At 44.6% G+C, this 26,740-nt stretch overlaps 1 protein-coding gene across 3 annotated transcripts; it reads left to right on the top strand.

Annotated features, from left to right (window-relative positions):
* On the top strand, positions 1-25,189 carry LOC122932458 (protein PIMREG-like). Of its 3 annotated transcripts, XM_044286873.1 has the most exons (6): positions 3-129; positions 6,642-6,944; positions 11,037-11,374; positions 13,354-13,449; positions 15,753-15,799; positions 24,063-24,198. In XM_044286873.1, exons 2-5 carry the CDS (start codon positions 6,666-6,668, stop codon positions 15,781-15,783), a joined length of 744 nt encoding a protein of 247 aa, XP_044142808.1. In that variant the 5' UTR covers positions 3-129; positions 6,642-6,665; the 3' UTR covers positions 15,784-15,799; positions 24,063-24,198. The 3 variants fall into 3 exon arrangements, with proteins under 3 accessions (XP_044142806.1, XP_044142808.1, XP_044142807.1); XM_044286871.1 differs by lacking the exon at positions 15,753-15,799 and having other exon boundaries at positions 1-129; positions 24,063-25,189; XM_044286872.1 differs by lacking the exon at positions 15,753-15,799 and having other exon boundaries at positions 127-250; positions 24,063-25,189.
* The last annotated feature ends 1,551 nt before the right edge of the window (positions 25,190-26,740 follow it).

The raw sequence follows: 26,740 nt of genomic DNA, 5'->3' as shown, positions 1-26,740 counted from the left end.
ATGTCTGCGTATACAGCACCGGAATGGTTAACTCCAATAGAGCGCCGACCAATGGGAGCAGAGGAGAGAGGAGTGGCGCTGGATTCGAACGCAGAGAGAGTGTGGACACTGGACTGTGGAGCGGAGCGGGTGAGTGCCCGGGGCTTGTAATGTGCGGGGGACGGTGCGGACTGATACACATTGCGGACGGCCCTCCTGCAGTATACGGGCGATGCCGGTTACATTGTCCCCCACCGGCCATCTCTATCTGGTGACTATATTCAGGCTCCATTCTGGTAACCTATGTGTAACTGGGCCTCTGTGGTGTGTGCTCTGCATGTGTGTGTGTTTACATGTGTGTGCGCCTACACTGCCATGGGCCACACATAGTAGATGTGAGGTGACAGTGTAGGGGTTTTTCTTAGGGCTCATGCACACAAACCTATTTTTTTGTTTTTTTGTCGGTTTTTACTTAAATTTTTTTTCAATGGGGCTGCAAAAAAACCCTGAAATGACTCCGTGTGCGTTCTGTATCCTCAAGTCCGTTCTGCAAAATAACAGAAATAGTGTTGAGTAGTGATGAGCGAACTTCTGTTTTAAGTTCGGCGTCTAAAGTTCGGCTTCCGGTTAGCAGAGAATCCCGATATGGATTCCGACTTCCGTTGTGGTCCGTGGTAGCGGAATCAATAATCGGCCATTATTGATTCCGCTACCACGGACCACAACGGAAGTCAGAATCCATATCGGGATTCTCCGCTAACCGGACGCCGAACTTAAAACAGAAGTTCGCTCATCACTAGTGTTGAGCGAACTTGTGTTTTTTTTTTGGTTCAGCGCCTAAAGTTCGGGTTATCGAAGAATCGCGTTATGGTTCATGGTGGCGGAATCCATAACTCGATTCTTCGATGACGCCGAACTTAATCAACACTAAACAGAAAGTGTCCTATTCTTGTCTGTTTTGTGGACAAGGACAATGGATCCACAGAAAAAACTGATGTGACACTGACATCCCACGGATGGTATGTTTTTTTGGCAGATCTGTGTTTTGTGGACAGCAAAATAGATACGGTCGTGTGCATGTGCTCTTATTATAGGGCTGGTGGTATAGGTAGAGGGAGTCTGGCATGCGTTTGGCCGGTGCATCCATAGAACCGTATTGGAAAGCCGTCGATGACCTAGTAGACATGTTTACCCAGAGCCTGGAGGTCATGGCTGGCAGTAAGGACGCGTTCATGTACGTATATGCAGACCTCCCAAGTGTCCCTATTTTGGACAGCCCCTATTTTTCACCCAAGTCCCTCTTTACTCCTTTAAATGTCCCTCTTTTTGATTTGCATTATTACGTTTAGAATGGTGATCCAGAATTTGTTTATTAGAGCCGTCTTGTATATTATTCCATTATTTCGTGCAATTTGGATTTTAGAAATTTCTATAATCAGATAATTATTGTGCGCTAAGAAAAATATTGAAGTGTATAGATATGGAGGACAAATGGATCTTTCACACAATGAACCATAAGTGTCCCTCTTTGACTGTCCCAAAAGTTTGGAGGTATGTGTATGTTAGATGCAGCGCTCCAGATGGCAACCAAAATGGTCGCCAATGCTATTTAGAATTGACAAATGGCGACAAGACTTTTTTTTAGACCCGCTGCTGCAGCTCTGCAGTTCAATACTGCGGCGGGGCACAGTAGATGATGGTTCTCTGCCCTGCTGCTGATCACTCTCATAGGCTTCAGGCTTAGAAGGCCTGAAGTCTACGAGGTAGTAACTACCCGCGCAGGCATGCGTGATAATGTCAAGGCCAGCGCATGCGTGATGACATAATTGCGCCTGCCTGCGCCGGGACACAGTGAAGCAATGTGGCCGTTGACCGAAAGAGGTTGTGGCCTACATCGTGAACACCGGCGAACGTGGGATACAGGTGAGTATTAGTTGTGTGTTTTTTATTATATATATATATATATATATATATATATATATATATATTTATATTTTTTTTTTTCCACTGCCAACTTGGGGGCCTCTACTAACAGGAAGGATAGCACTGCAGGGGGCACTTTGGGGCATTACTCAATAGGGGCGCTGTGGGGGACATTACTACTGGAGGGGCGCTGTGGGGCATTTTTACCTGGGGTAAAATAGGAGATATTAATGCTGGAGGCATTGTAGGGGCATTTCTATTACAGGGACATAATAGGGGACATTATTTTGGGGGCACTATACAGGCATTACTACTGGGAGCACAATATAGGGTTTTATTAAATATTACTGGGGGCATTTTAGCGGACATTATTATTACTGGGGGAGGGCAGTCTAGGGGGCATTATAATTGCTGGAGGCACTGTCTACTGGGGTCACAATTTTTTCAGCAGGGGCATTGGGGAGCACAGTGGGCACGGGGCTGGAAGGGCCAGCAGGATGACATTGTTGGGAAACAAGGGTGGGGAGGTTGTGTTTAAAAAGGGGGGAGGCTTATAGAAAAATTAAGAAATTTAACATGTTTTTAACAAACTACAGAGCCTAGATGTGACTGAAAGAATCTGTTATGGCCATCTGGGTCATACAAAGGAGAAGAGGAAAGAGAACGTCTACATAATAGGAGAGGTCAATGGATGGAAGAAGTATGCTGTATGTAGAGCTGGCTCACCACGGTCTCATCTTCTCCTCCAAGTCTTTTTTAATTAATTTGGTGACAAAATATTTAAGTAGCCAATGGTTCCTAGGTGTGTGTGTGTATATAATATTTATATATTTTTTTTTTAAATCTGGAGCACTGAGATGGATGCCCTACAGTGGTGTCCATCACCAACTGTCTAACCGTCTCACTTCAGCAAAAGGCATTTATCACGTAGAGACGCTTACTAATGTATTGTGATTCTCCATATTGCCTCATTTGCTGGCTGGATTCATTTTTTCCATCACATTATACACTGCTTGTTTCCATGGTTACGACCACCCTGCAGTCCAGTAGCACATTTGCGTGGTCCCAGCCACCAGAGAGATCGGGGCCTGTTCCTATTGCAGGGAGGTCGTAATCCCTGTATACAAGCGGTGTATAATGTGTTGGGGGTCATTTTATGAAACTCGCTTAGTTGCCCATAGCAACCAATCGGATTCCGCCTTTCATTTTGGACAGCTCTTTTGGAAAATGAAAGGTGGAATCTGGTTGGTTGGTTCTACTTTACACCAGTTTGATAAAATGTGTATGTTAGGCTACTTTCACACTAGCGTTGTTTGAATCCGGCGTTCAATTCTGACACCGGAACTGCCCGCCGGATCCGGAAAAACGTGTGAAAACTGATTACATTTGAATCCTGATCAGGATTTTGATCACAATGGAAAAATACATTGGAAAAAACGGATCCGCCATTTATGGACTTTAACTTTTTTTCCCTATTTTTCGGGTTTAACATGCAAAAGCCGGATCCGTTTTGATGGAACACACGGCGCCGGATCCGGCGTTAATGCAAGTCAATGGGAAAAAGGCCGGATCCGGCGTTCAGTCAAAGTGTTCAGGATTTTTGGCCGGAGGTAAAAAAAACCTGCATGCTACGGTTTTCTGAAAAGAAGGCATCCTGAGGGACGGACTCTCCATTCAGAATGCATTAGTATAAAACTGATCAGTTCTTTTCCGGATTTGAGCCCCTAGGACGGAACTCGGCGCCGGAAAAGGAAAAACGCTAGTGTGAAAGTACCCTTAAAGGGTTTCTACCACTCTCCTGAATGCGATCGTATGTATTCTGCGCATGCGCAGTGAATGTCTGACCGCTTCCTTGCTCAGACATCTCCACTGCGCCTGCGCGATGACGCCATAGTGCTCCGAGGAACAGGCGCAGTGGAGATGTCTGAGCAGGGAAGCTGTCAGACATTCACTGCGCATGCGCAGAATACAGGCGCTCACAAGGAGGATCGCATTCAGGAAGAGATGGGCGGGCTGGAGGGACGCGCTGGGCGGCGGCAGTTTCTGAAGGTAGACGGAGCCTCTAGGTGCTAATGACGCCCCCATAGCACCTAGAGGCTCATTAGCATATTAATAAAAGTAGTTTTTTTAGCCAAACCACCGCCCCAAAAGCAATTATATTAGGATGGTTGGCCAGAGCAGACACTAGCGGATCGCTAGTGTCTGACAGCTAAATATGTGACACCTAAGTGGTAGAAACCCTTTAAACATAGAGTAAAAATGAGATGTGAGCCCGGCCTAATTCACAAATCTCAAAACGCTTAGCTTTTTCGTTCCCTACAGAAATTGACCTGCCATGTGGATTTTGAAATTTGCAGCTTATCAATTCTTTGGGCGAATTTCACCCTTTTTGATGCAAAGGGGAAGGTCTGCGGCAAAACCGCCTGAAAGCCGCACCAAAAACCACATGTAACCGCAGAAATCTGTACGGGAATTCATGCAGACTTTCTGCAAGACAGCCGTCGCCCTTGTGCGGGCAGCTTAACACCTGTTTTGCAGGCTCATGCACACAGCCGTGTTTTTTTTTTTTGTCACCCATTCACTTTAGTGGGGCCGCAAAAGATGCGACCAGCACACCGTGTGCTGTCCACATCCGTATGTCAATTCCATGGCCCCTCAAAAAAAGAACGTCCTACTCATGTCTGTTTTTACTCACAAGGATAAGACTGTTTTGTAGAGGCCAGCACGTTCCACACAATGTAGAACGCACACAGACGGTATCCGTGTTTTGTAAATACGCAGTCTGCAGACCGTAAAAAGCTGCTACGACCGTGTGCATGAGCGCTAAAGGACGGTTTATCCTGATTAGCGGAGAGCATTAGCCTAGCAGACCCAGATCGACTCTACTAGGAGGTTCGGCAGCATCATCATAACGGGCCGTATCCCCTGTGATTGGGGCTTATATGTCAGACCCAGTTATCAGAGAAATCTTTAAAAAAAAAAAAAAAAGTTAGAGGTTGTGAGATGCTTGCACTAAAAAAAACTGAAAATGTATGGTATCTTGTTGGGAGGGGGGTGAATGACCTGGTGTAGAACTGGTTAAGGATAACCCACAGAGAACACTCTTAGCTGGTTGGAACAACGCCTATCTTTGCACATGATGAGAGTATGTCCACTCCTCAGCCCTTTCACAGACTGAACATTTTTCTGACTCCTCTTTCCTACCAGTGACTCCTGTGGCTGGTGTTTTCCTCTCCTCCTTCCTCTGTAGATTTGGCAGCAGACCCGGGCTGTGTTCTTCTTTTTTTTTCCTTTTTTTTTTTTTCCTGTTGAATCCTTACGTTTCCTACTATTTAGCGTCAGCCGCACAGTAAAGTCTCAGGGACACTAGGACGCCTCTGGTCTATCAGCCAGGCAGACGTCTTTTAGTGGCGTAATGAATTTCCCCAGTGGAATATACTTCTGCCTATAGAACTTTGATACATTGGCAACTAAAAGTCTTGGGCTGCGTTCACATCTGCACGGAAGGGCCAGATGCAGCACTGAACTGAACTTAACGTGTTCTTAAAGGGGTTGTCCATGCTACAGGTATTGATGACCTATCTTCAGGATCGGCTGGTTGAAGTGGACACGACGCTTGCGCAAGCCATGCGTCCTCTTCTGTGTTTCCCTGCACACCATCTTGTATCAGCAGATACCCTGTAGAGATGCGGACATGCACGGCTACATCGCCGCTAGCATGTCCGCAATATACCTGTCCCATAGCTCTGTGTGGTTTTCTTGTGTAAAAAATGATATATATATGTGCGTAAATCAGCCTGGTAAGGAGCCCAAGGGGCTGTACTAACCGTTCTGGAGCCCAGCCACTCCCCTGTGAAGGAGCCCAGCACCTCCTTGCTCACAGTCAGATCGCCATAATCTCGTGGTGCGCGAGCTCGTGCATGCGCAGTTCCTTCCCTGAAGCTGAAAACGGCACAGTGAAGGAATACTATGCCGGCACTGCGCATGCGCAAGCTCACGGTGAGCAGGACAGAAAAATTGCAGACATGCTAGCGGCGATCTAGCCATGCATGTCCGCATCTCTATAGGGTAAAAAGAGGTGACAGAATCCCTTTTAAGCCTAGGGTTAAAATAAAATATGCGGACAGCACGGCATGTGCCGTTTTGCCTCTGCATGTACGTTCTGCAGCCCCCAAAAAGGTAGAACGTGTCCTATTCTTGTCCGTATTGAGGACAAGAATCAGCATTTTTACAATAGTGAGGAACAGGAAAGTGTGGGGCGCACATAGCCAGTATCCGTTAAAGGGGTTAGCCATTACATACAATGGGGGCATATCACTAGGATATGCCCCCATTGTCTGATAGGTGTAGGTCCCACCTCTGGGACCTGCACCTACAACGAGAACTGAGCTGGGAAAAGTATGGAGGCCGCCCTCCATTAATTTCTATGGGGCCGCCGAAAATAGCTGAGCGCTGGGTCGGCTATTTGTCTGCCCCATAGAAATGAATGGGGGCAGCGCTTGGTGGTGGGGTCCTCCAGCCACAGCTCTCCCTGCTCCGTTCTCCTTGTAGGTGCGGGTCCTAGAGCGATATGCCCCCATTGTATGTGATGGGAATACCCCTTTAAATGGATACAGTCATGTGCTTGAAGCCTTATGATCGTCTCCCGCTTCCGTCCAATGTTTCTTCCTGTAATTTTATGGCCCGTTTCCCGGATTCATATGCAGGAGCCCTTCTTTTACATCTCTTCTCTCTTCCAGTGTGTGTCTAGAAGATAAAAGAAGATGTCTTCAGTCTTTCGAAGTGTTGGTTGGAGAAACCACAATGTATTGGAAAATATTGATGAACAAGACAGTCCTCAGCCTGACAAGTTCAGAAAAAGGCCCTCATCAAGCTCTCTTAACACAATGCGCATGTCCCTTCGGAAGAGGATGCCACTGAAGCAGGTGGAGATGAACATCAATGCCGTGCCCGACTGGAGCAGGGTGGGAGTAAAGGAGAAGCAGCGCCCCTTGCAGTCCATGACCGTTACAGCCAAGAACATGTTTGGAGCCATGTCAAAGGTAAATGTCGTAAACGGCGTGTGCCCATTGCTGTCCCCTAAACCAGGGATGCCCAACCTGCGGCCCCCCAGCTGTTGGAAAACTACAACTCCCAGTATGCTCGGACAGCCTCCAGCTATCAGCCTACAACAGGGCATGGTGGGAGTTGTAGTTTTACAACAGCTGGAGGGCTGCAGGTTGGGCATTACTGCCCTACACTATTATCTCTCACTCCATGTGGTCCCTGAAGTTACGATATTAACTGGTTCCAGGACGACCATTGTATGTTGAAACCATTGTAAATCAAGTAATCGGTTCCAAAGCCCCAAAATGCCTAATCCAGCTATGCTACCAGAGAAGTGGCCTTGAGTGGTTGGATCTGAGTCTGAGGCACTGTATGTTGAGTCTAGTTTCAAGTTACAATGGTCTTTTCTAACCCACTGTATGTTCAATATATTGTATCTTGGGAGAGCGCTGTAATTTGTGTGCATATAAGAAGTGTCTTTCTGCCACTATAATGACTGGGCACACCGCAGCATGTAACCACTTTCCAGCTGTAAAGTTCACCCGTTGTCCCTCTTTACATGCAATCTTTGTTCTGCCAACCACAGCACAACCACATTGCTAGGTCGCCCATTCATTTGAATTAGTAATACTGTACTTGCCCTACAGGGGCCGCTTTCTGTAACTATAGGAATTAGTGAAACAGAATCGGCAGTGAAATATCTGAAAAAGAGAGAAAACCGTGGATCGTACATCCACATGCTATACATTGATCTATTGTTAGATGAGAAGGATACTACTCACTCTTCAGAAGACCTCTTGGTCCTTTCTTTACTTTATATTTCACAATTAAAGTGTTGCATGGCTCTCAGGCCCACTTGTTCAGAGTTCGCGGAGTTGTAAACCACATTCAAGCGCAACAGTTCGGGGGTCACTTACTCATGCGTGAAGATCAGGTGTAACCAACAGCCTTAAATATTCTATGGCATGGGCGTAGTCTGTCTCGAATCTCAGTTCGTGTCTAAAAACATTCATTTGGTTACTAATTGACATTTCAGATGTCATTTCAAAAGAAAATAACAAGAACAAATTGCTGCAACGCGAAACTAGGTGGATTACAAACATGGAAACATTAAAACCAAAAGGGTTGAATGACATCTGTAATTTTAAGGTATTTTAGTGAAATGTCAATTTGAGTGAAAGCTAAAGTAAATTATTTGTGTTGGGGGTGATATACTTATACTGCAAGATTATTAGTGATTTTTCCTTTAGCAGCAGCAGTGTTCTATGGAGCGTTCCCACTGAGACCTTGGGCGGGAAAATGTGAAGCATTTGAGGAATGTGTCCGTTACTATTTGTAGAAATATCTCCCTCTTCAGCATCCTATGTGCAGATAAGAGCCAGAAGGAAAGAAAAGACTGCTGCCTGCTCCTGAGAGAGGGCTGGGAAGCAATGTCGGCTTCTAGCTTTACAGACTCTGTGCTGTCTATTAGATGGACCGTTCAACTGTTGAGGTCCTCTCGTCTGCTTCCCACTGAAGAATATGTCCCCCTTGACGCTGCAGTCCAGACCGGTACATTGTCCTTTTCCAGTGGGCAGTAGGTCAAGAATGACGTTGGAGCCTTGAGTCAAGTATCCGTGGAAGGCTACTTTCACATCTCCTCCTTTTTTTATTTATTTTTTATTCAGGTTTTGTGTCTGGCCCCAAAATGCAACTGAACTGATGGACGATGAATGGGGACAAAACTTGGTTAGGTTACTTTTAGGTTTTGAGATCCTCGGCCGGATCTCAAAATCTGAATTAAAAATGTAGATGTGAAAGTAGCCTAACTGAGGAGAAACGAATGCATGCAGAAATCTTCCTGAAGGGGCTCTCCACTGAAAATGAGCACGTATCCACAAAATATCGGATCTTGGCAGGGAGGGCCCAGCTACTGCCTTTCAGAAGGAGAATAATACCTTAGTAACTCTACTCCATACTACTATATGACCAGCGCCTCTGCGAGGGTGAAGCATTTTAAGATGAGCAGCTGGAGGTATAGAGTTTATTTGGGACCCCTCTCCTTCCCAAGGTTTTGTGCTATTGGGTAAAGAAGAGATCACCAAGACTGAGTTCTTGAAGTAATCTTCTTATGTAGGCTGACAGGCTGGGGCCACAATACTACTGTATTTTAGAGCTGTGATTTGGCTGTAAAAACACAGAAAAGTCGCGGGCAAGTCGTATGTCACAAGCAACTTACCTTAAAGTCACTTGGAACCTGCCACAGATCAGGATCTTTATTTTATTTTTTTACTATTTCATGCGACATGTGAAGTTTATTAGATTGTGTAATGCACCTTTTTTCACTTTTATATAATAAAACTAAGGTAGTGATGTTTTTGCTGAAGTCGTTTGCTATCAGTTGAATAGAGCACGAAACCATTCAGTGCATTGAAAGACGACGCTTAGATGTAAATGTTATTTCAGGTTAGCGCATTACCTTCTTTTTGACCTTGGGGTATTTAGTACGATATTCTCATTCATTTGGGTCTACATTTTGAAGTCTCCGCTACAAAGGGCCGTGTGAAGTAATCCCTTAAGATGTTCAGACTAGCAGCGCTTTAACAGAGACATAAAAAAGAAAAAGACCAACACAAATTGCTCTCCAAACCAAATGCAGCCTAGCAAAGCCCAGCGGTGGGAATATGGGAGATGTCTGTGCACAAACTGAGAGGAACAGAAATGGCTCAAGTTATCTGAAAAAAGGGAAACTTTGCAAAGCTAGTCATAGTCCAGTTTGTGTGTGTGTGTGTGTGTGTGGTTTCATGAATTAGATTTTATTACTTATTAATGATCAAGAAAAAAATGGCTGGAATCATGGAAGTGGTTGTGTGGGCAGCCTTAAATCTAAGAGCTGGTACTTGCCTTTTAAATTGCACAAAAAGGGTACAGACACATGGTAGGTCTGCTATGAATTTTCCGTAGCGGATTTGGCTGAAATAAACCATCACAAAAAATAGGCAAAATGGGCTATTTTTTGTGGCAGTAATGTTGCCAGAATGGCAGCGGGTCTACTGCTGCTTTCAACCTTTCCATTGCTCAAAGCTGCTGAAATCTCATCCACTTGCTTGTTCTGCACATGCTGTCCGTTCAGCTGCAAAGCATCCGCAGTTTGCTGCTCATATGTCTTCGTTTTTTGCAGCACATTCGTGGCCCCTCATTATAGTGCCCCCCTCCCAGAATTCAGTTACACACGGATTGTGCTATCTATTATACTGTGCTGTCTGAAAATATTACTAATTGCACAACATGCTTCCTGAAATAGTTAATTCCACATGTAGTACCTTTTGAATGTTGTATTGCCACATAATGCCTCCTGAAAATGGTTTTACTCTATATCTGGGAAAACTACAACTCCTAAGATGCACACTTGCTTGGCTGTTCTCAGAACTCCATAGAAATGAATGGAGCATGCTGGGAGTTGTAGTTTCACCACAGCTGGAGTGCCGGAGATTAGCCATCACTGGACTATATTATGCCACACATGCTGCCGTGGACCCTCATGTACAACCTCCATGGCACCCGTATCACTTACTATCATTGTACAGCTCCCCGTGTGCCTCCAGTTTTAGAGATTCTGCTCCCCGTCTGCCTGTAAAAAGGTGAAAAGAGCTAGACCTGGCTTATCCTGCAATTTCTGGCAGCTTATCCCTTCCCTGCCCGATTGCCATTGGCTGCCAGGTTACAACATGGTGTCAGCCAAAAGAAAATGAAGACTACTGGCAGATGCTGTTCTGCCGGTGGCCATGAGAGGAGGAAGAGACACTATGGACCTACTTTGTTGTCTCCAATTGGCGGCCTTAGGGACGGTGCAGGGGAACAAAGGGGAGGAGGGCTTGCAGGAACTCTGCAGGAATTATCCTTACCCCTGGAGGATAGACTGTGATGGGGCAGGCAGCCAGATTTTGCTTGGTGCAGATATCAGCCGCGAAGAAAATAGTAACAAATGTCCAGTTCTTCCTCCACATGTGAAACGGTGATTGTTGTGCTTATTTATCGAAAGGAACAGGTTTTTTGCAAAATTTTATTGTCTCTGTACTAACTGGTTATTGAATCTTTACGATTTTCAGAAAATGAAGAAAAATGACAGAAAATCAAATCCGTATTTGTTGGAGTCTCCAGCCCAGGTGAGAGGGACCAGAAAACAAAGCAGTACTCCCAGAAGTAGTAGAAAATCTACACCTAAAACTCCTAGATGTCGACGTTTGGTAGAAGAAGCGAGCCCAAGTAATAGGGTCACTCCAAAGTCCAGCAAGAGGGCATCCCTCTGTACCAGAAAAATCAGCAGCAACCAGTGGAAAAGCTTCTCCAATATAGTGGGGAACGAAGGACTAAACCTGAGAAGATCTGTGAGGGCAGCATCCCTGAGCAGCCCATACGCTTCACCCGTGACTGTTAGCAGAAGAAGGTATGAGGGGAGGCTTATGGGTTTGTAAAGCTGAAGTTCACTGTAGCATCATGGCCTCCATCTACTCTGTATCCACACATACCAACAAATCATTCAAAATCCCATGGGCTTGGGATTCATGTCACCGGTATTTTGGACGTCAAGAATATTGCAGATGACTGTAATCTTATTATTAAAAAAAATAATAATAATTCTTATCAAGCTATATAGATTTAGCAATTTTACTGTATATGTGACTCCTGGGCACTTCCTTGGCCTATTTATGCTAAGTCTGTGACAGCACTAAAGGTGTTGTCCCATCTGGAGGTTTATGGTATATCCACAAGAGATGTCCGACCTCTGTGACTCCCTCCTGTCTTAAGAATGGGACCCCATTGCAGCGAATAAAGAAATGGCCATGCATGTGTGTCTTTCTCCATTCACTGCTATGGTGGTACTTAAAATAGCCAAGGAAGTCCCATAGCAGTGAATGGAGAAAGCCATGGATGGCCACCTCTCCATTCACTGCAACTTGTGATCCTGGGATCCTGTTCTTGAGATGGGATCGGGTCACAGAGGATATGCCATCAATTTCCAAAAGAAAATAACCTCTTAACATAATAAACATAATAGTTATATACCCTGCTGAGGGTGAGGCCATATGACTTTACAAAGTCTAAGGGAGAAACAGACCAACGTGATGTTTTTTTTTTTTTTCTACTTATGATTATCTGAGAGAGTTAAATGGGAACGCTTGGTAGAGAGAACGTGCCACTGAATACCCGACGAACCAGCAGAATGCCTATTCATCTGGTAGTCTGATCATTTGTGCGGCCTCTGCCAGCAGCAGGTCGTGTTATTTAAAGAGCCTCTGCCGGCAAACAATGATTCTGTATGGGGATGAGCTATGACATTACTGTGGAGGAGATTGCTGCATGGAAATGCAATTGTCATCTTCCTTCCCAACAATCGTCTGCTGAATTGAGCAGTGTAAAGGGGCAGATTCAGATCTATCCTTGCCCCCCTCCCGCCCCATATGTTACAGGTGTAAGAAACTACTATGTAACTACACGATCTGTACTAACTCATTGTGCCAATCATACCACGAGAAAATCAAAAACATGGTAGAATTGCAAATTGATGACCTATCGTCAGGATAGGTCATCAATAGATTGGTGGGGGTCCGACACCCGCTACCCCTGCTGATCAGCTGTTTGTAGAGGAGGCGGCGCTCCATGCGAGCGCTGCATCCTGATCACACTGCCCTTTGTCTCGCGGTGTGATCAGGGTGCAGTGTAATGAGGAGTACTCACTTCACTTCTAATTGCACAACGTTGCCGCTTCAGAGATGATGACGTAGTGTGTAATGAACAGGAAACGGAGCTCACATGGAGAGCTGATCTGATATTGATGACCTATCCTGATGATGGGTCATCAAAATATACGGCATGCACAACCCCCCTTTTAATATAGTTCCAGATTCCAGGGAATAGGTTTATATGAGAGTGCGTTTATCTGGTAATTTTCATTCATGTCTGCTTATCTCTATATTATTATGGGTACGTTCATACTTGCGACAGAGTGATCCGGCAAAACGTATGCCAACTGATTGCATTTGTAAGACTGATCAGGATCCATCTTACAAATGCATTGAAATGCCGGATCCGTCTTTCCGGTGTCCCCCAGAAAAACGGATCCGGCATTTATTTTTTTTCGGTCTGCGCAGGACGCATTCGGCATTCAGGCAAGTGTTCAGTTTTTTTTGGCCGGAGATAAAACCGTAGCATGCTGTGGTATTATCTCCGCCCTGAACAGTCAAAAAGACTGAACTGAAGACATCCTGATGCATCCTGAACGGATTGCTCTCCATTCAGAATGCATGGGGATAAAACTGATCAGTTCCTTTCTGGTATAGAGCCCCTAGGATGGAACTCGGTGCCGGAAAAGAAAAACGCAAGTGTGAAAGTCCCCTAATAACTTTGTTGTTCTCTTGTTTTCAGGCAGTTTGAGAAAGACCTGGAATCTGTTTCTGCAGGAATCCGGCAGCTGAAACGTCTCTCCAGGGTATTTGATGATGCCATCTTACAGGAAGAAAGGTAAAGTGTATTTATTTGTATGGTGCATCCCTTGAGTGTGTCATTGCCCAAAGCCTAGATCTGATACCAGCATGGCATTATCTAGACCTGAGAGGCGGCATTCATTAAACCCAGCACCTGCTTTTTACCCTCTTAGCCCCTAGAGAAAATACATTTTAGCTTACACTGTATCAGCGATTTCAAGAACAAGCTATAAAAGGACGCATAATACCATAATATACATTTTATAGAAAAAGCTATATACAGACCTTTCAAGAACTTCTCATTAATAAAGATATGACATGTTATAAAGCCTGCCGCAGCCACGCTGATGTATCCTGTATATGTGGAATGGCAGCAAGGCCTGTCTGATTAGAGAAAATCCCAATCCGTATGTTTTAAAAATGGGACAATTTGGTCTGTGTTTTGGAACTGTCTGGGAATTAACTGCTTCACTGTCTTATTAAAAAAATTAAAAGCTCACAATCCTAGGTGAATTCCAGCCTAAAGCATTTATCACCTCCACGCTTGTTAGGTGACAAAGGGTAGGCCTCTGGTGAACCCCAGTTCCTCCTCACCGTAGGGCTACAAATGGGTGAAGCATGCTCCCCGCTGTTCCATTCAGTGTTTGTGCCCTTATGTTTCCATGTGGGTGGAAAATCCATCGGCAAGATAAATTTTCACTGCCTCTCTTATTTTACTTAAAAATCCTTATTTTCTATGTGGGTCCTTGAGGGATGCCACCTTATTGACTCGCTTGCCACATATAAAGGGCTCTTTACACAGGCTGATAATGCACCAGATGATAATCGCTAACGAGCATTCATAGAAATGATCTGGCAGTGTAAAGGTGCCACTCATTCGTCGGGTATTTGGAACTTTTGTGTAGGCACATAAATTGTCATTTGCCGGCAGCAGATCGTGCTGTGTATACACACTCGAGTCTGTATGGGAACGAGCGATGGCATTAGCGATCACTCACGTAAATGTAGTGGTCTCCTTCACTGATGAGCAGGTGCTTGCCGAGAAGGAACGCTGTGTAAAGGGGTCATCACATCAGGGAACATCACAGTGAATACAGCTTCCTAAAAGAGTGCAGATCATCTGATAAGATTTACATACTTCCCTCAAAGGGGACCCTATAGATACACAAAGACCAACCCTATTAGGTCATATTCACTAAAAAGGTAAAAAAATAAAGTAGAAGTTTTATTTAAAGTGTATTGGAAAGATATAAAATCCATGTTCTTGTATCGCTGCTTTACACTAAAAATATAGGTGGGAGTCTGACAACCTGCACCCCGCACCCCACTGCTCAGCAGTTTAGGAGTAGCTCGGGAACTACACGGTGCTCTCCAGTATGGACGGAGCTGGTTACTGCAGCACAGCTCCCAACCACTTCAGTGGAAGCAGCGCTGCAGTAACCAGCCATGTCCGCTACACAGTGGGCGGAGCTTTGTAGTTCCACAGCTGGCCTACGGGATGCCGGACCCCACTGATCTGATATTGATAGGCTATCCTGAGGGTAGGTCCTAAGTATAAAAGGACTGGACATTGCCCATTAACATTCCACTGCCTTGATTCCTGTTGCACAAATTTGCCCAGAACCGACAAATTGTGCTTCTTGCTTGTGCACGCTGTTGGTGAAGTCTCACAACCAATTTCATATCGGCGTTTATGGCTGACCTAAAATTTGAGAAGCAGTAGACACAAAGTAAAGCATTAAAGGGGTTATCTAGGAATGTGATACTGATGGGCAGTCCTCAGAATAGGTCATCAATATCAGATCGACGTGGGTACGACTCCCGGGCACCCCTCTGCCAATCACCTGTTAGAAGAGGCTGTGGAGCTCTGTGAGCGCTTAGGCCTTTTCCTAGGCCACTGTCGCCGTACATTGGTCACATGACCTTCTTGCAGCTCAGTCCTGTTAAAGTCAAGGGGACTGAACTGCAATACCCAACACAGCCACTGCACAGTGTATGGCACTGTAATTGGAACGCTGCCGGGAAGCCACAGAGCTCACCGGTAAGTGCCACGGCTTCCTAAAACGGCTGATCGGCAGGGGGTGCCGGGAGTAGGACCCCCTGCTAATCTAATATCTATGACCTATCTGGAGGATAGGTCATCAGTATCAAATTCCCGGAGAACCCCTTTAAACAATCTACTCAATGTTCTGATATAGCCAAGTGAATTATACACTATACTGTTTGTAAAGTATCAGCACCCACGATCACAGAGGAGCTCACTACTGCAATAGCTGTGTAGAAGAAAGCCAGTAATCTAGCCTCTGTGCTGACACTTCTTGTTCTTCCATCTATTATCAGCGACATGACAGTTTCTCTCATTGATAACTGAAGAATGTATTTGGCAGGTAAAGTTCCAGATTTTTATTTGGCGTGTTCTATAACGCTGTGCATGACGCTGATGTATTAACTAACCCACCTGGATATGGTCTTTCTTCCGTAGAACCACTTTTACGCTGTGTTTAACCCTAAGAGCTCCTGTATTTCTTCTCTCTTTATTTAGCCTGAGATCCTGAAATAATGTCATCCTATTGATCTGTGTGTTCAGTAATGGAACCATAAAGATTTGGTATATTGTTTTATTATTTAGGTGTCATCCTGGTCCTGCCCAGTAGAGATCGACCGATTTATTGGTTTTACTGATCTTATCGGCCGCCGATATTCAGAATTTTGACCATTATCGATATCGGCATCTATTTTGCCGATATACCGATAACGTATGGGGAACAAGAATCGTGCTGCTGACGGCACTCTCCGTGTTCCCTCAGCAGCACAGCTGCCGCTGCCACCAATGAGGGGAGGGGCTGTGGCCACTCTGCCACCAATGAAGATACCTCTCTCATTAATTCATATACAGGAGGCGGGAGCTGGCTGCAGAATAACATAGCCGGCTCCCGACCTCTATGCAAGTAGCTGCGATCCGTGGCAGTTAACCCCTCAGGTGCAGCACCTTAGGGGTTAACGGCAACGGATCGCAGCTTCCGCTCATAGAGGTCGGGAGCCGGCTATGTGATTCTGCAGCCAGCTCCCGCCTCCTGTATATGGATTAATGAGAGTGTTATCTTCATTGGTGTCGCAGTGCACCCCCCAAACCCCAGTATTAATCATTGGTGGCGCAGTGCGCCCCCTCACCCAAGCCCTCCAGTATTAATCATTGGTGGCAGTGGCCACAGGCTCCCCTCCTCCTCAGTGGCACTTCCGATCGGAGCCCCAGCAGTGTACGTCTGGGGCTCCGATCGGTTACCATGGCAGCCAGGACGCTACTGAAGCCCTGGCTGCCATAGTTGGCTCCCTGCTGCTGTGTGCACAGAGCAGCAGGGACAGTGTGAGATCCTATTCACCCTGATAAAGATCTATCAGGGTGAATAGGACAAGGGTTCTAGTCCCTAAGGAGGCTAATAGTTAGTTAAAAAAAAAATATATATATTCTAAATGAAAAAGAAAGATTTACAAAAACAAAAAAAAATACACGTTAACAATAAACATATTCATTTTTAGCAGATTTGTGTAGGAATTTATTTATATATATATTTTTTTTAAATGAAAATTCACAGAATATCGGTATGAATTATCAGCTATCGGCCTAAAAGTTCATAGATTATCGGTATCTGCCCTAAAAAATCTATATTGGTCGATCCCTACTGCCCAGTTGCTGATGCTGGTAAAAATTACTCTACTTACTCATGAAAACTAACCTCAGGCCTTATAAGAACAGAAAAACGCTTTTACTTTGAATACTTTTTCCCCATAGAGATGTTTGAGAATTATAGTTTATTGCTGGTCTGTATTAGGCTACTTTCACACTAGCGTTTTTGCTGGATGCGGCAGGGTTAGTAAAAAAACGCTTCCGTTACTGATAATACAACCATCTGCATCCGTTATGAACAGATCTGGTTGTATTATCTTTAACATTGCCAAGACGGATCTGTCATGAACTCCTTGAAAAGTTCTATTGTGTCAGAGAAAACGGATCCGTCCCCATTGACTTGCATTATGGGTCATGACTGATCCGTCTTGCTCCCGCATCCCAGGACGGAAAGCAAACCACAGCATGCCGCGATTTGCTCCCCGGTATGAAAACGGAATGGAATGCATTTTGGAGCACTCCGTTCTGTTCAGTTATGTTTTGTCCCCATTGACAATGAATGGGGACAAAACTGAAGCGTTTTTGTCCGGTATTGAGACTCTGATCTCAATACGGGAAGATATTAACGCTAGTCTGAAAGTAGCCTTAGAGTCACTGTGCTGTCACACAATTGCATTCAGTTTCATGGTGTAACTACGGTAGCAAATTCTAAATCCCTTCATAAAAAAAAATAAACAATTTGCATACATCCACCTGAAAAAAGCAGTAAAGTCATGGCCACTAGGGATCTCACTTCCACCTAATTCGCAGACCACTGCCTCATGTCAGGCAAAATCCATCCCTGGTAAAAGTCTCAGAAGACGGCTGAGAGGAAGTGGGGGTGTGTCAGCGTTAGTTGAGATGATGAGTCTGATAAAACTGCTTCTACAGTGCTCCTGGCCGTCACAGGACCCTCCTGTGTGTCTGTGTGAATTCTCCCTATTTTGTGAGCTCCGGAGCTGGAAGCAAACATAGTGGGAAGTAAGAGTAAAGATGTAAGCAGTACAGTGCTGGTGGACTTCCATAGAACATTGACAACCCCTTGTTTCTGAGTAAAATGCATCTACCTGTGGAGCTGAAACAGGCAATAGTGACTGAAAGACGCAATAGATATTTCTGCTGATAACATTAGTGCAGCGATCTACAGTCAGAACTAGGGATGAGCAAATAGACTTAGGATGAAACATCCGAAGTCGGTTCGCATAAAATTTGTTCTAATACTGTACAGAGCAGGAGCTCAGTACAGTATTAGAATGTATTGGCTCCGATGAGCCGAAGTTATTCCTTATGATTATGATTTATAGTGCAATGATTTATAGTGTAAAACATTTCTAGAACTCTGGTTCTGTTCCAAACTTGGCCCCAAGTTCGGGAAATGTTTTTTTTACAGTATAAATCATATTCTGAAGTTATTATGCAAAGTCTTGCGAGACTTCGAAGTAATAACTTCGGCTCATCGGAGCCAATACCTTAATACTGTACGGAGCTCCTGCTTTTTGTACACAAAGGTGTCCATATCCTTTTAAGTAGTTGCCCTAAATGCTTGTTTATATATTAGATTAGCAGAAGGGCCTGGCTTCGCACAGGTATATTTCATCTTTCATTTAATGTTTGTGTGTGTCATTAAGATATCGACAGCATCCCCCCATAACAGTGACCTCTACAGTACCCCGCCCCTTTAACAGTGAACTCCACAGTCACCCACCCCTTAACACTCACCCCCGCCCCACCACTTTAAAATAGGACCTTCACAGCAGCCCATCCCCTTAACTTTGACCTTCACAGTAGCCTGCCCCTTTAACAGTGAGTTTCACAGCACCCCACTACCTTGACAGTGACCACCTCAGGGGCCCGCCCCCTTATCAATGACCTCCACATTACCCCGCTGCCTTAACAGTGACTTCCACAGCAGTTGCCCCCTTTTAATAGTGGCTCCTGCCCTCTTGACAGTGACCTCCCTGCCCCTTTAATGCTAGGCTACACGACGACATGTCACGTGACATTTTGTCTCAACGATTTTTATGATGGGCTATGGTGTCCAAGATTGATTTTTTGCGGCTGTCATGTCGCAGTCGTAGTGCAACACCATAGACTATCATTATAAAAATTGTTTTGCTACATTGGTGCAACGCATGCAGCAGTGTAGTTGTGCCTTGTGTCGTGCGACTTATTGTCATCGTGTAGCCCTAGCCTAAAGCTGACCTACAGCAGTGAAGAAAAATGGCTGGGTTGTTTTGGAAACCTGGAGTAAAACAGTGTGTATGTGGAGACTAAGGGCCTGTGAGCCTCCAGATCTGCAGTGTTTATACGTGGCAGTTTTATGCTGATATCTATATGCGTGTATTTCCACAAAATCTTTTTTAAACATTTTGGTCCACGGCATCAGCAGATGCCCTTATTAGGGGCTGGTGTGGTTGCTCATCTTCTCAGCTTTTTAGTAGGAAAAAAATAACCCCCTTTTAAATGTTACACAGCGAGCACATATCCTCTTTTACTGGTGAGAGAGGTGATAACATGAAGAAAAGTTCCTGTGCTGCTAAATCGACTTGGTATGGAGCCATGTGGCTGAGGCTACTTTCACACTAGCGTTCGTCGGTCCGCTCGTGAGCTCCGTTTGAAGGGGCTCACGAGCGGACCCGAACGCAGCCGTCCAGCCCTGATGCAGTCTGAATGGAGCGGATCTGCTCAGACTGCATCAGTCTGGCGGCGGACAGCTGAACGCTGCTTGCAGCGTTCGGGTGTCCGCCTGGCCGTGCGGAGGCGTGCGGATCCGTCCAGACTTACAATGTAAGTCAATGGGGACGGATCCGTTTGAAGATGCCACAATGTGGCTCAATCTTCAAGCGGATCCGTCCCCCATTGACTTTACATTGAAAGTCTGGACGGATCCGTCCGAGGCTATTTTCACACTTAGCTTTTTTTTTGCCATTTTAATGCAGACGGATCCGTTCTGAACGGAGCCTCCGTCTGCATTATTATGAGCGGATCCGCCCGAACGCTAGTGTGAAAGTAGCCTGACTCTAATGTTCCTTGAGTCCGGCTGTGTTTCCACCTGCAGCACAAACTGGATGCCAGTAGCTAACTCTCCAGCATATCTGGAAACCTGCATTTGGGGAAACCAGAAGTTCAATTGGCATAATATTCCTATATCATCATTTTTGTTTTCCAACTTATTCAATTTGTCCTTTAGGCTATGGACACCTTTTGGGGGAATTTTTTATGATTTCATTTTACTCATTTTGGGATAAAAATCTTTTTTTCAGTTGGTCTTCATTTAATAACTTTCAGCAGTCTATTTCCAGACTGTTAATCCTCAGTTCAGTCAGCTGACGGCTTGTGATATTATCTTTTGATTATCCTGACCTCATTTAGGCCATATTCTTTATTTTATCTACGAATGTTTATCAGGGTAGGAGATCAGAGATGAGGCTGCTGATAGAACTCGGGAGCGACGCTTTGAAAATAGACAATTTTTTATTTTTAACCCCATGTATCGCTGGAAAATTATTTTTATCCCAAAAGTGAGTAAAATGAAGTTGTAAAAACATTGCCCCAGAGGTGTCCATAGGCTTTAATTTAAAGTAGACCTCACTACATCACTACAAACCTTACATAGGTGTATGTCTCCATATCCTGCATCAGAAGACTAATTGATTTCAGTTCATTGAATGCAGTGGTTCCTAAAATGGCTGCAATAAATGTACACTTTTCTGATCACCTCTTGTGTCAGAAGTGTGTGTATCTTTTGGAAATATGGACTTGTTTTCGCTTTTAAGGGCTTGGCTACACTGCCACATATCTCGCAGCATTTCATGTAATGTTTGTCAGTGGTGTCATAATGTGACATACTGCGATGCGACCATCGCAAACAATCCAGTTGTCAGAATTTGTGTCACCTTCTGTCCGCATCCGTATATCTGTTCCGCTTCTAAGCAAAAAAGATAAAACATGCCCTATTCTTGTCCGTTTTGTGGACAAGAATAGGCATTGTCAGAATGGGTCCGCAAAAAAAAAAAAAAAAGGATGCAACACGGACTTCACATGGATGTCATCCGTATTTATTGCACATTGCACATTGCAAAATACATAAAGTCGTGTGAATGCACCTTTTAAAGGGAGTATTCTAAAGCAAAACAAGTCTGGAAGTTAAAACTGATTTTCTAGTACAAGACAAGTCTGGAGCTTTAGGGAGAGTTCTAGTATATTAAAAAAGATTGCTAGTCCTCAGTACAGGAGAGTGGAGACCGATATCAAATGAGTGGGGGTCTGACACTCTGCACACTCGCTCAGCTGTTTAGTTGGCGCTCCAGCGCCAGAACTACTCTGTCCTTTCTGTAGTGTATGGAGCTGGTAACAGCAATTCTGCCCCCATTTCACTACACAATGGCTGGAGTTGTGTAGTTTAGCATCTGCAGGTGATTGTCAGGAGTGCATGGGGTCAGACACCTGCCAATCTGATATTAATGGCCTGAGGATAGGCCATCAATATCAACCACCTGGAATACCCTTGCTAATATAGAAAGAAAAACTCTAGTACAGTAGCCTCACGTGCATTTCTGCTACTAAGACTGTTTCATACACCTTAAGGCAGGGCTTGACAAATTTCCTTGGAATCTAGGAGCCAGGCGGAGCCGCGTCATAAAGCCCCCAGTAGATTCCCCCATAGTGCCCCCCCCCCCCACTTCTCCATAGAGCCCCCCCAATAATACTGTATACCATGTTACATATGCAGTGTACATGTGCTGTATAGTATGGTATATGCAGTATACAGGACCATGATATATGTACAGTATATGACTGACATTCAGTGTACGTGCTGTATACTGTGTTACATACGCAGTATACAGGACCATGATATATGTACAGTATATGACTGACATTCAGTGTACGTGCTGTATACTGTGTTACATACGCAGTATACAGGACCATGATATATGTGCAGTATACAGGACCATGATATATGTACAGTATATAGGACTATGGCATACAGTGTACATGTGCTGACACCTCAGGCTCCTGCCTCACTTGGATGAGAGTAGTAGTAATTTGCACTGAAGGCGTGTAAGTTACCTGCAGGTGAACCTGAGAGCCACGAGGAGGGCGCAGGTCAGCGCTATGGCCCCCGCACAGCAGGTCAGGCCTCCGGCCCATCAGACACAGCAGCTGCTTAACGTGCTGCCAGGCCAGACTCTGCATTCCGCTTATAGAGCACATGGGTGGCCCGAGCACGCTGGGGGCAGGGCGGCGCTTCTCCTCATCACGTCTGTCACAGTGGACTTCCGCGGCGTACGCTCAGCCATGGGCAGGGAGCGTGTCCAAAGAGCAGCTGGGTATAGGAAACCTAAGGCACCGTCACACAGCTCTCCGCTCATCTCCACTCCAGTGCTGCCTCCGGACAGAACAGCGCTCCGCACCCATCGCCCAGGCACCTTTGAAAACGGGCTGACAAATACCCAAGCGCCAGGACTAAATTCCTGGTCGCCATGGCGACCTGGCGCCTGGGATTTGTCGAGCCCTGCCTTAAGGGTCCATTCACACGTCCGTAAGTGTTTTGCGGATCCGCAAAACACGGACACTGGCAATGTGCATTCCGCAATTTGCGGACCGCACATTGCTGGCACTATAATAGACAATGTCTAATCTTGTCCGCACTTGTCTTGCGGACAAGAATAGGACATGTTCTATTTTTTTTGCGGAAACGGAAGCACCGATGCGGAAGTGCGGATCCGCGGATGCAGACAGCACATTCCGGACCCATTTTGCGGACGTGTGAATGGACCTTTATAGATTGTTTCTTTGGCATGTCCATGTATTTTTTATTTTATTTTTTATTTATTTTTTATCGAAGTAACCACTGGATTTCAAATTGCAATGTTCATCCCTTCATTTGTTTTCAGACAGGTAGTGTGTCCCTCCCAGTAAGGCCCCTTTCACACGAGCGAGTTTTCTGCTTGGGTGCAATGCGTGACGTGAACGCATAGCACCCGCACTGGATCCTGACCCATTCATTTCAATGGGTCTGTGTACATGAGCGTTGTTTTTCACGCATCAGTTCTGCGTTGCGTGAAAATCGCAGCATGTTCTATATTCTGCGTTTTTCACGCAGCCCTGGCCCTATAGAAGTGAATGGGGCTGCGTGAAAAACGCATTGCATCCGCAAGCAAGTGCGGGTGCGATGCGTTTTTCACTGATGGTTGCTAAGAGATGTTTGTAAACCTTCAGTTTTTTATCACGCGCGTAAAAAAAAAAAATCAACACGCATTGCACCCACGTGGAAAAAACTGAACGCAATCGCAGACAAAACTAACTGAACTTGCTTGCAAAGTAGTGCGAGTTTCACTGAATGCACCCTGAACGCACCCTGACCTAATCAGTCACGCTCGTGTGAAAGAGGCCTAAGTCACACTGGCTGCTTTAATTCTTGTTCACACAATCAATGTCCAGCCAGTGATTTCCATCAGTGATTGTGAGCCAAAACCAGGTACGGCTCTAAACACAGAACAGGTGCAGATCTTTCCCTTGTACCTTCATTTTGTAGGTCCAATCCTGGTTTTGGCTCACAATCACTGACGTGTGAATAAGGCTTTACACAGCCTGTGGGATGATTCACCTGCAAGCTGCTTAGTGTGTGCCTTCCTCTCTATCGACAACATGTGTGAGCTGCACATCTACTGTGTACAAACTTTTGCTGCTGTCTTTACTGCTAAGAGAAGGGAGGGGGAGAGCAGAGAGAGCCCTCAGAAATAGGAGCAGTGCTCTGGATTTGTCAGATTCAGCAGCACCAGCCGCTAGTTGAAGGATTTGCATATGTACCTGGCACAAGCAAAATGGTAGGATTTTTTTTTTTATTGAGGGCTATTTAGAAAGTTGCTTATTACTGCATTTAGGAAGCAAATGAACAATAAAATTTAATTTGGAGCAAAGGTCTCTAGAGCCTTTAAATATTTGTATTTGGTGCATGTTATCTGTCTATGTTTTGTCCTCAGGAAAGAAGCCATTTTGAATTACCACAGTGTAATGACCAAGAATCTGTGTTGTACTCGCCATTCTCGGCTGTCTTGGAGAAGTACACGGAGACTGAAGCGTACACTTGAAGGCTGGACTGAGGTGGCTTTAACCAGTATTGGCAACATTGGCGCACGTTAACGATATACTCTGTAACCAGCTTTGTCTTTTTATATATATATATATATGTCTGTCCATATAGCTGTTACTAACTGCAGCACTGTGTGAGATTGAGCATCTGTTCAGTGCACTTGGACTTCATATGTTTCCGCCTTTATTATTCACTACACGATAATATCCAATCCCGTTTATAACAGTTTTTTATTTAAGACAGTCCAAACATAAGCATGTATTGGATGGCACTTAGTATGACGTTATCGCAGTACTAGAGGTTGAGCCTTGAATATTTTGGCAGGCAAAAATATTTAGCAAGGTGTACACATATTAGAACAAGTACCCACTATTCAACTAATAGTTTTGAGGCAGGCAAAAAATAGGCAGGAGGTACAAATATGGCTGCCAAGTTATTTGTACGAAGGCCAGCCCTACACATAAGATGACCTTCAACCAAATGTTTGGCCGGCAGCAATCGCTTCTGTTCTTCTCATTCACATGCCTGCTCAGCTCGGCCAAACAAACGTGTTCTCAATAGAAAGAGGTAGGGGAAACCCAATCTTTGTCTCTCAACATCTACCATCGGGAGAGAGTCTGGAGGTCCACCCTCACACACTTGATGTTTTGGCCAGTTCGGCCAACATACAATTTAGATGTATGTTCAGATTAAGCCTGTCTGCACACCAAGTGCTTTAGATACAATTATAAAGATTCCTGTGTTGTCCACCATGCGGTTAAATGAGACAAAGTGATCTATTCACTGCACGACTGTAGGCACATTTCTTGATTTTACTGATATTGATGAAGATAAGCTAATGAGCAGCTAAAAAAGTTTTTGAACGAAAGCAGTACGCTTTTATAAAGCAGTATCCCTAATATTAAAACTCTGTAGGCTTCTCTACCTATTATTTACCGTGCTTGAAATGAAGGAAACACTTTTTGTACTTTGTAATATCAGAAGTGTGTATATCTTTTGTATTATAATAATCTTTTCAGAAACATTAACTGGTGTGTTGTCTCTTGATTTTAGACCAGATCCTTTCTATATATATATTTTATTACTGAAGCAAGAGACGAGTGATTCCATCATACACTGCCACCTCCCTGATCGATTCCTGGAGTAGAGAGAAACCATGTGCCTCCTGCACTTCTCATCCGCATTGTTCTGTGGTAGCATTATGCACCTGCGTCTTCAGGATCCATTGTGCAGTCCACATTCTAGATCAGTGCAGTTTACAGCTTTATTATCACTCTTATTTATGGCGATGTCCTTCTGTCTGTTTAGTTACCTGTGTAGTCTGCCGCCGGACCAGTCGTAGAGAAGTGTTTTGTGTCCCGCAAATAATGTGGGCCTTTACATGGTGTAATGCTAAATTCAGTTATCCCCATTTATGTGTAGTAATATTCTAATAAATCTGCCACATAATACGGAAACTCTCCTGATGAATACAACTTGGAAAAACATTGTAAGGCCGATTTCCCAACAGTGCGTATGGTCCCTGTGACGGTCACGTTTCCCAGACCAGCTGTGCTTGGCTGACCCAAACTCCCTGCATCATACAGATAGTCTGATCATGGGTCTAGTGTCCTCTACTCATAACATCTTGTGAGTACAGTATAGTACACTCATGGTTTGACTCAAACAGCATCTTAATTCACTATGATGTTGTGGGTTAGGGTCAGGGATGCCAGGAAATGTGTCCGTCACACTGTTTAACCCCTTAAGGACCTCCGCCGTATATGTATGGCGGAAGTCCCGTCCCTAAACATGGCACCCGCTCGCACGTGCAGCGGGTCCATAGCCACCTGGTTTCTGCTATTTTAACTAAGGCTGATCGCATACATTTTCCCCTTCATCTGATCAGCCCAGAAGTGCAAGTCGCGTGCTTCCGTTCCGGTAACATCGTTCCCCGGCTGAGATCAGGGAACCTGTTACATTGCTTATGAGCCTATTTCAGGAATATACCAATACAGGCCACTGGGTGGCAGCATTGTATTGGTATAGTATAGTGCAAATAAAGTGTTCAATGATTGCCATTGTGTTCATTGATGGCTATATAGCAATCTAATAATTGCCAGTTATTGTCACCCAAGGTGACTTTAAAAAAGTATTAAAAAAATAGTTTTTACAAATAAAAGTTCAAATCACTCCCCTTTTCTTAAAATAAAAATACTTAATAAAAAAAATAAACCTCACGGGCATCACGAAATATATTAAATGGCGTAACGGAAAAAAAATAAACAGCCAATTTGCCATTTTTTGTCACTTCAACTACCCAATATTTTTTTTTTATAAAAGGTGATTAAAAAGTCGCACACACTTCAAATTGGTATCACTGAAAAGAACAGATTGTCCTGCAAAACATGAGCCCTCACAAAGCCTCGTACACATAACAAATTTTTTTTTTATAGGGTCAGAATATGGTTATAAAACTCTATTTTCTTTTCATCAAAGGTTACGTTTATTTAATTTTTTTCAGTATTAAAAGGCGAGAAAAATTATACAAGTGTGTTATCATTGTAACCGTTCTGACCTAAAGAAAGA

This window comes from Bufo gargarizans, chromosome 3 (genome assembly GCF_014858855.1).
Source record: "Bufo gargarizans isolate SCDJY-AF-19 chromosome 3, ASM1485885v1, whole genome shotgun sequence".
Classification (NCBI taxonomy): Eukaryota; Metazoa; Chordata; class Amphibia; order Anura; family Bufonidae; genus Bufo; species Bufo gargarizans.
The sequence above is the reverse complement of the archived record's forward strand: the minus strand, read 5'-3'. Positions and strand labels throughout refer to the sequence as shown.

Excerpts from the sequence above, each read along its gene's own strand:
- LOC122932458 (XM_044286871.1), top strand. The coding sequence starts at position 6,666 with ATGTCTTCAGTCTTTCGAAGTGTTGGTTGGAGAAACCACAATGTATTG. Across the intron at positions 6,945-11,036 it reads TGTTTGGAGCCATGTCAAAG|AAAATGAAGAAAAATGACAG; the intron begins GTAAATGTCGTA and ends TACGATTTTCAG. Across the intron at positions 11,375-13,353 it reads GTGACTGTTAGCAGAAGAAG|GCAGTTTGAGAAAGACCTGG; the intron begins GTATGAGGGGAG and ends TCTTGTTTTCAG.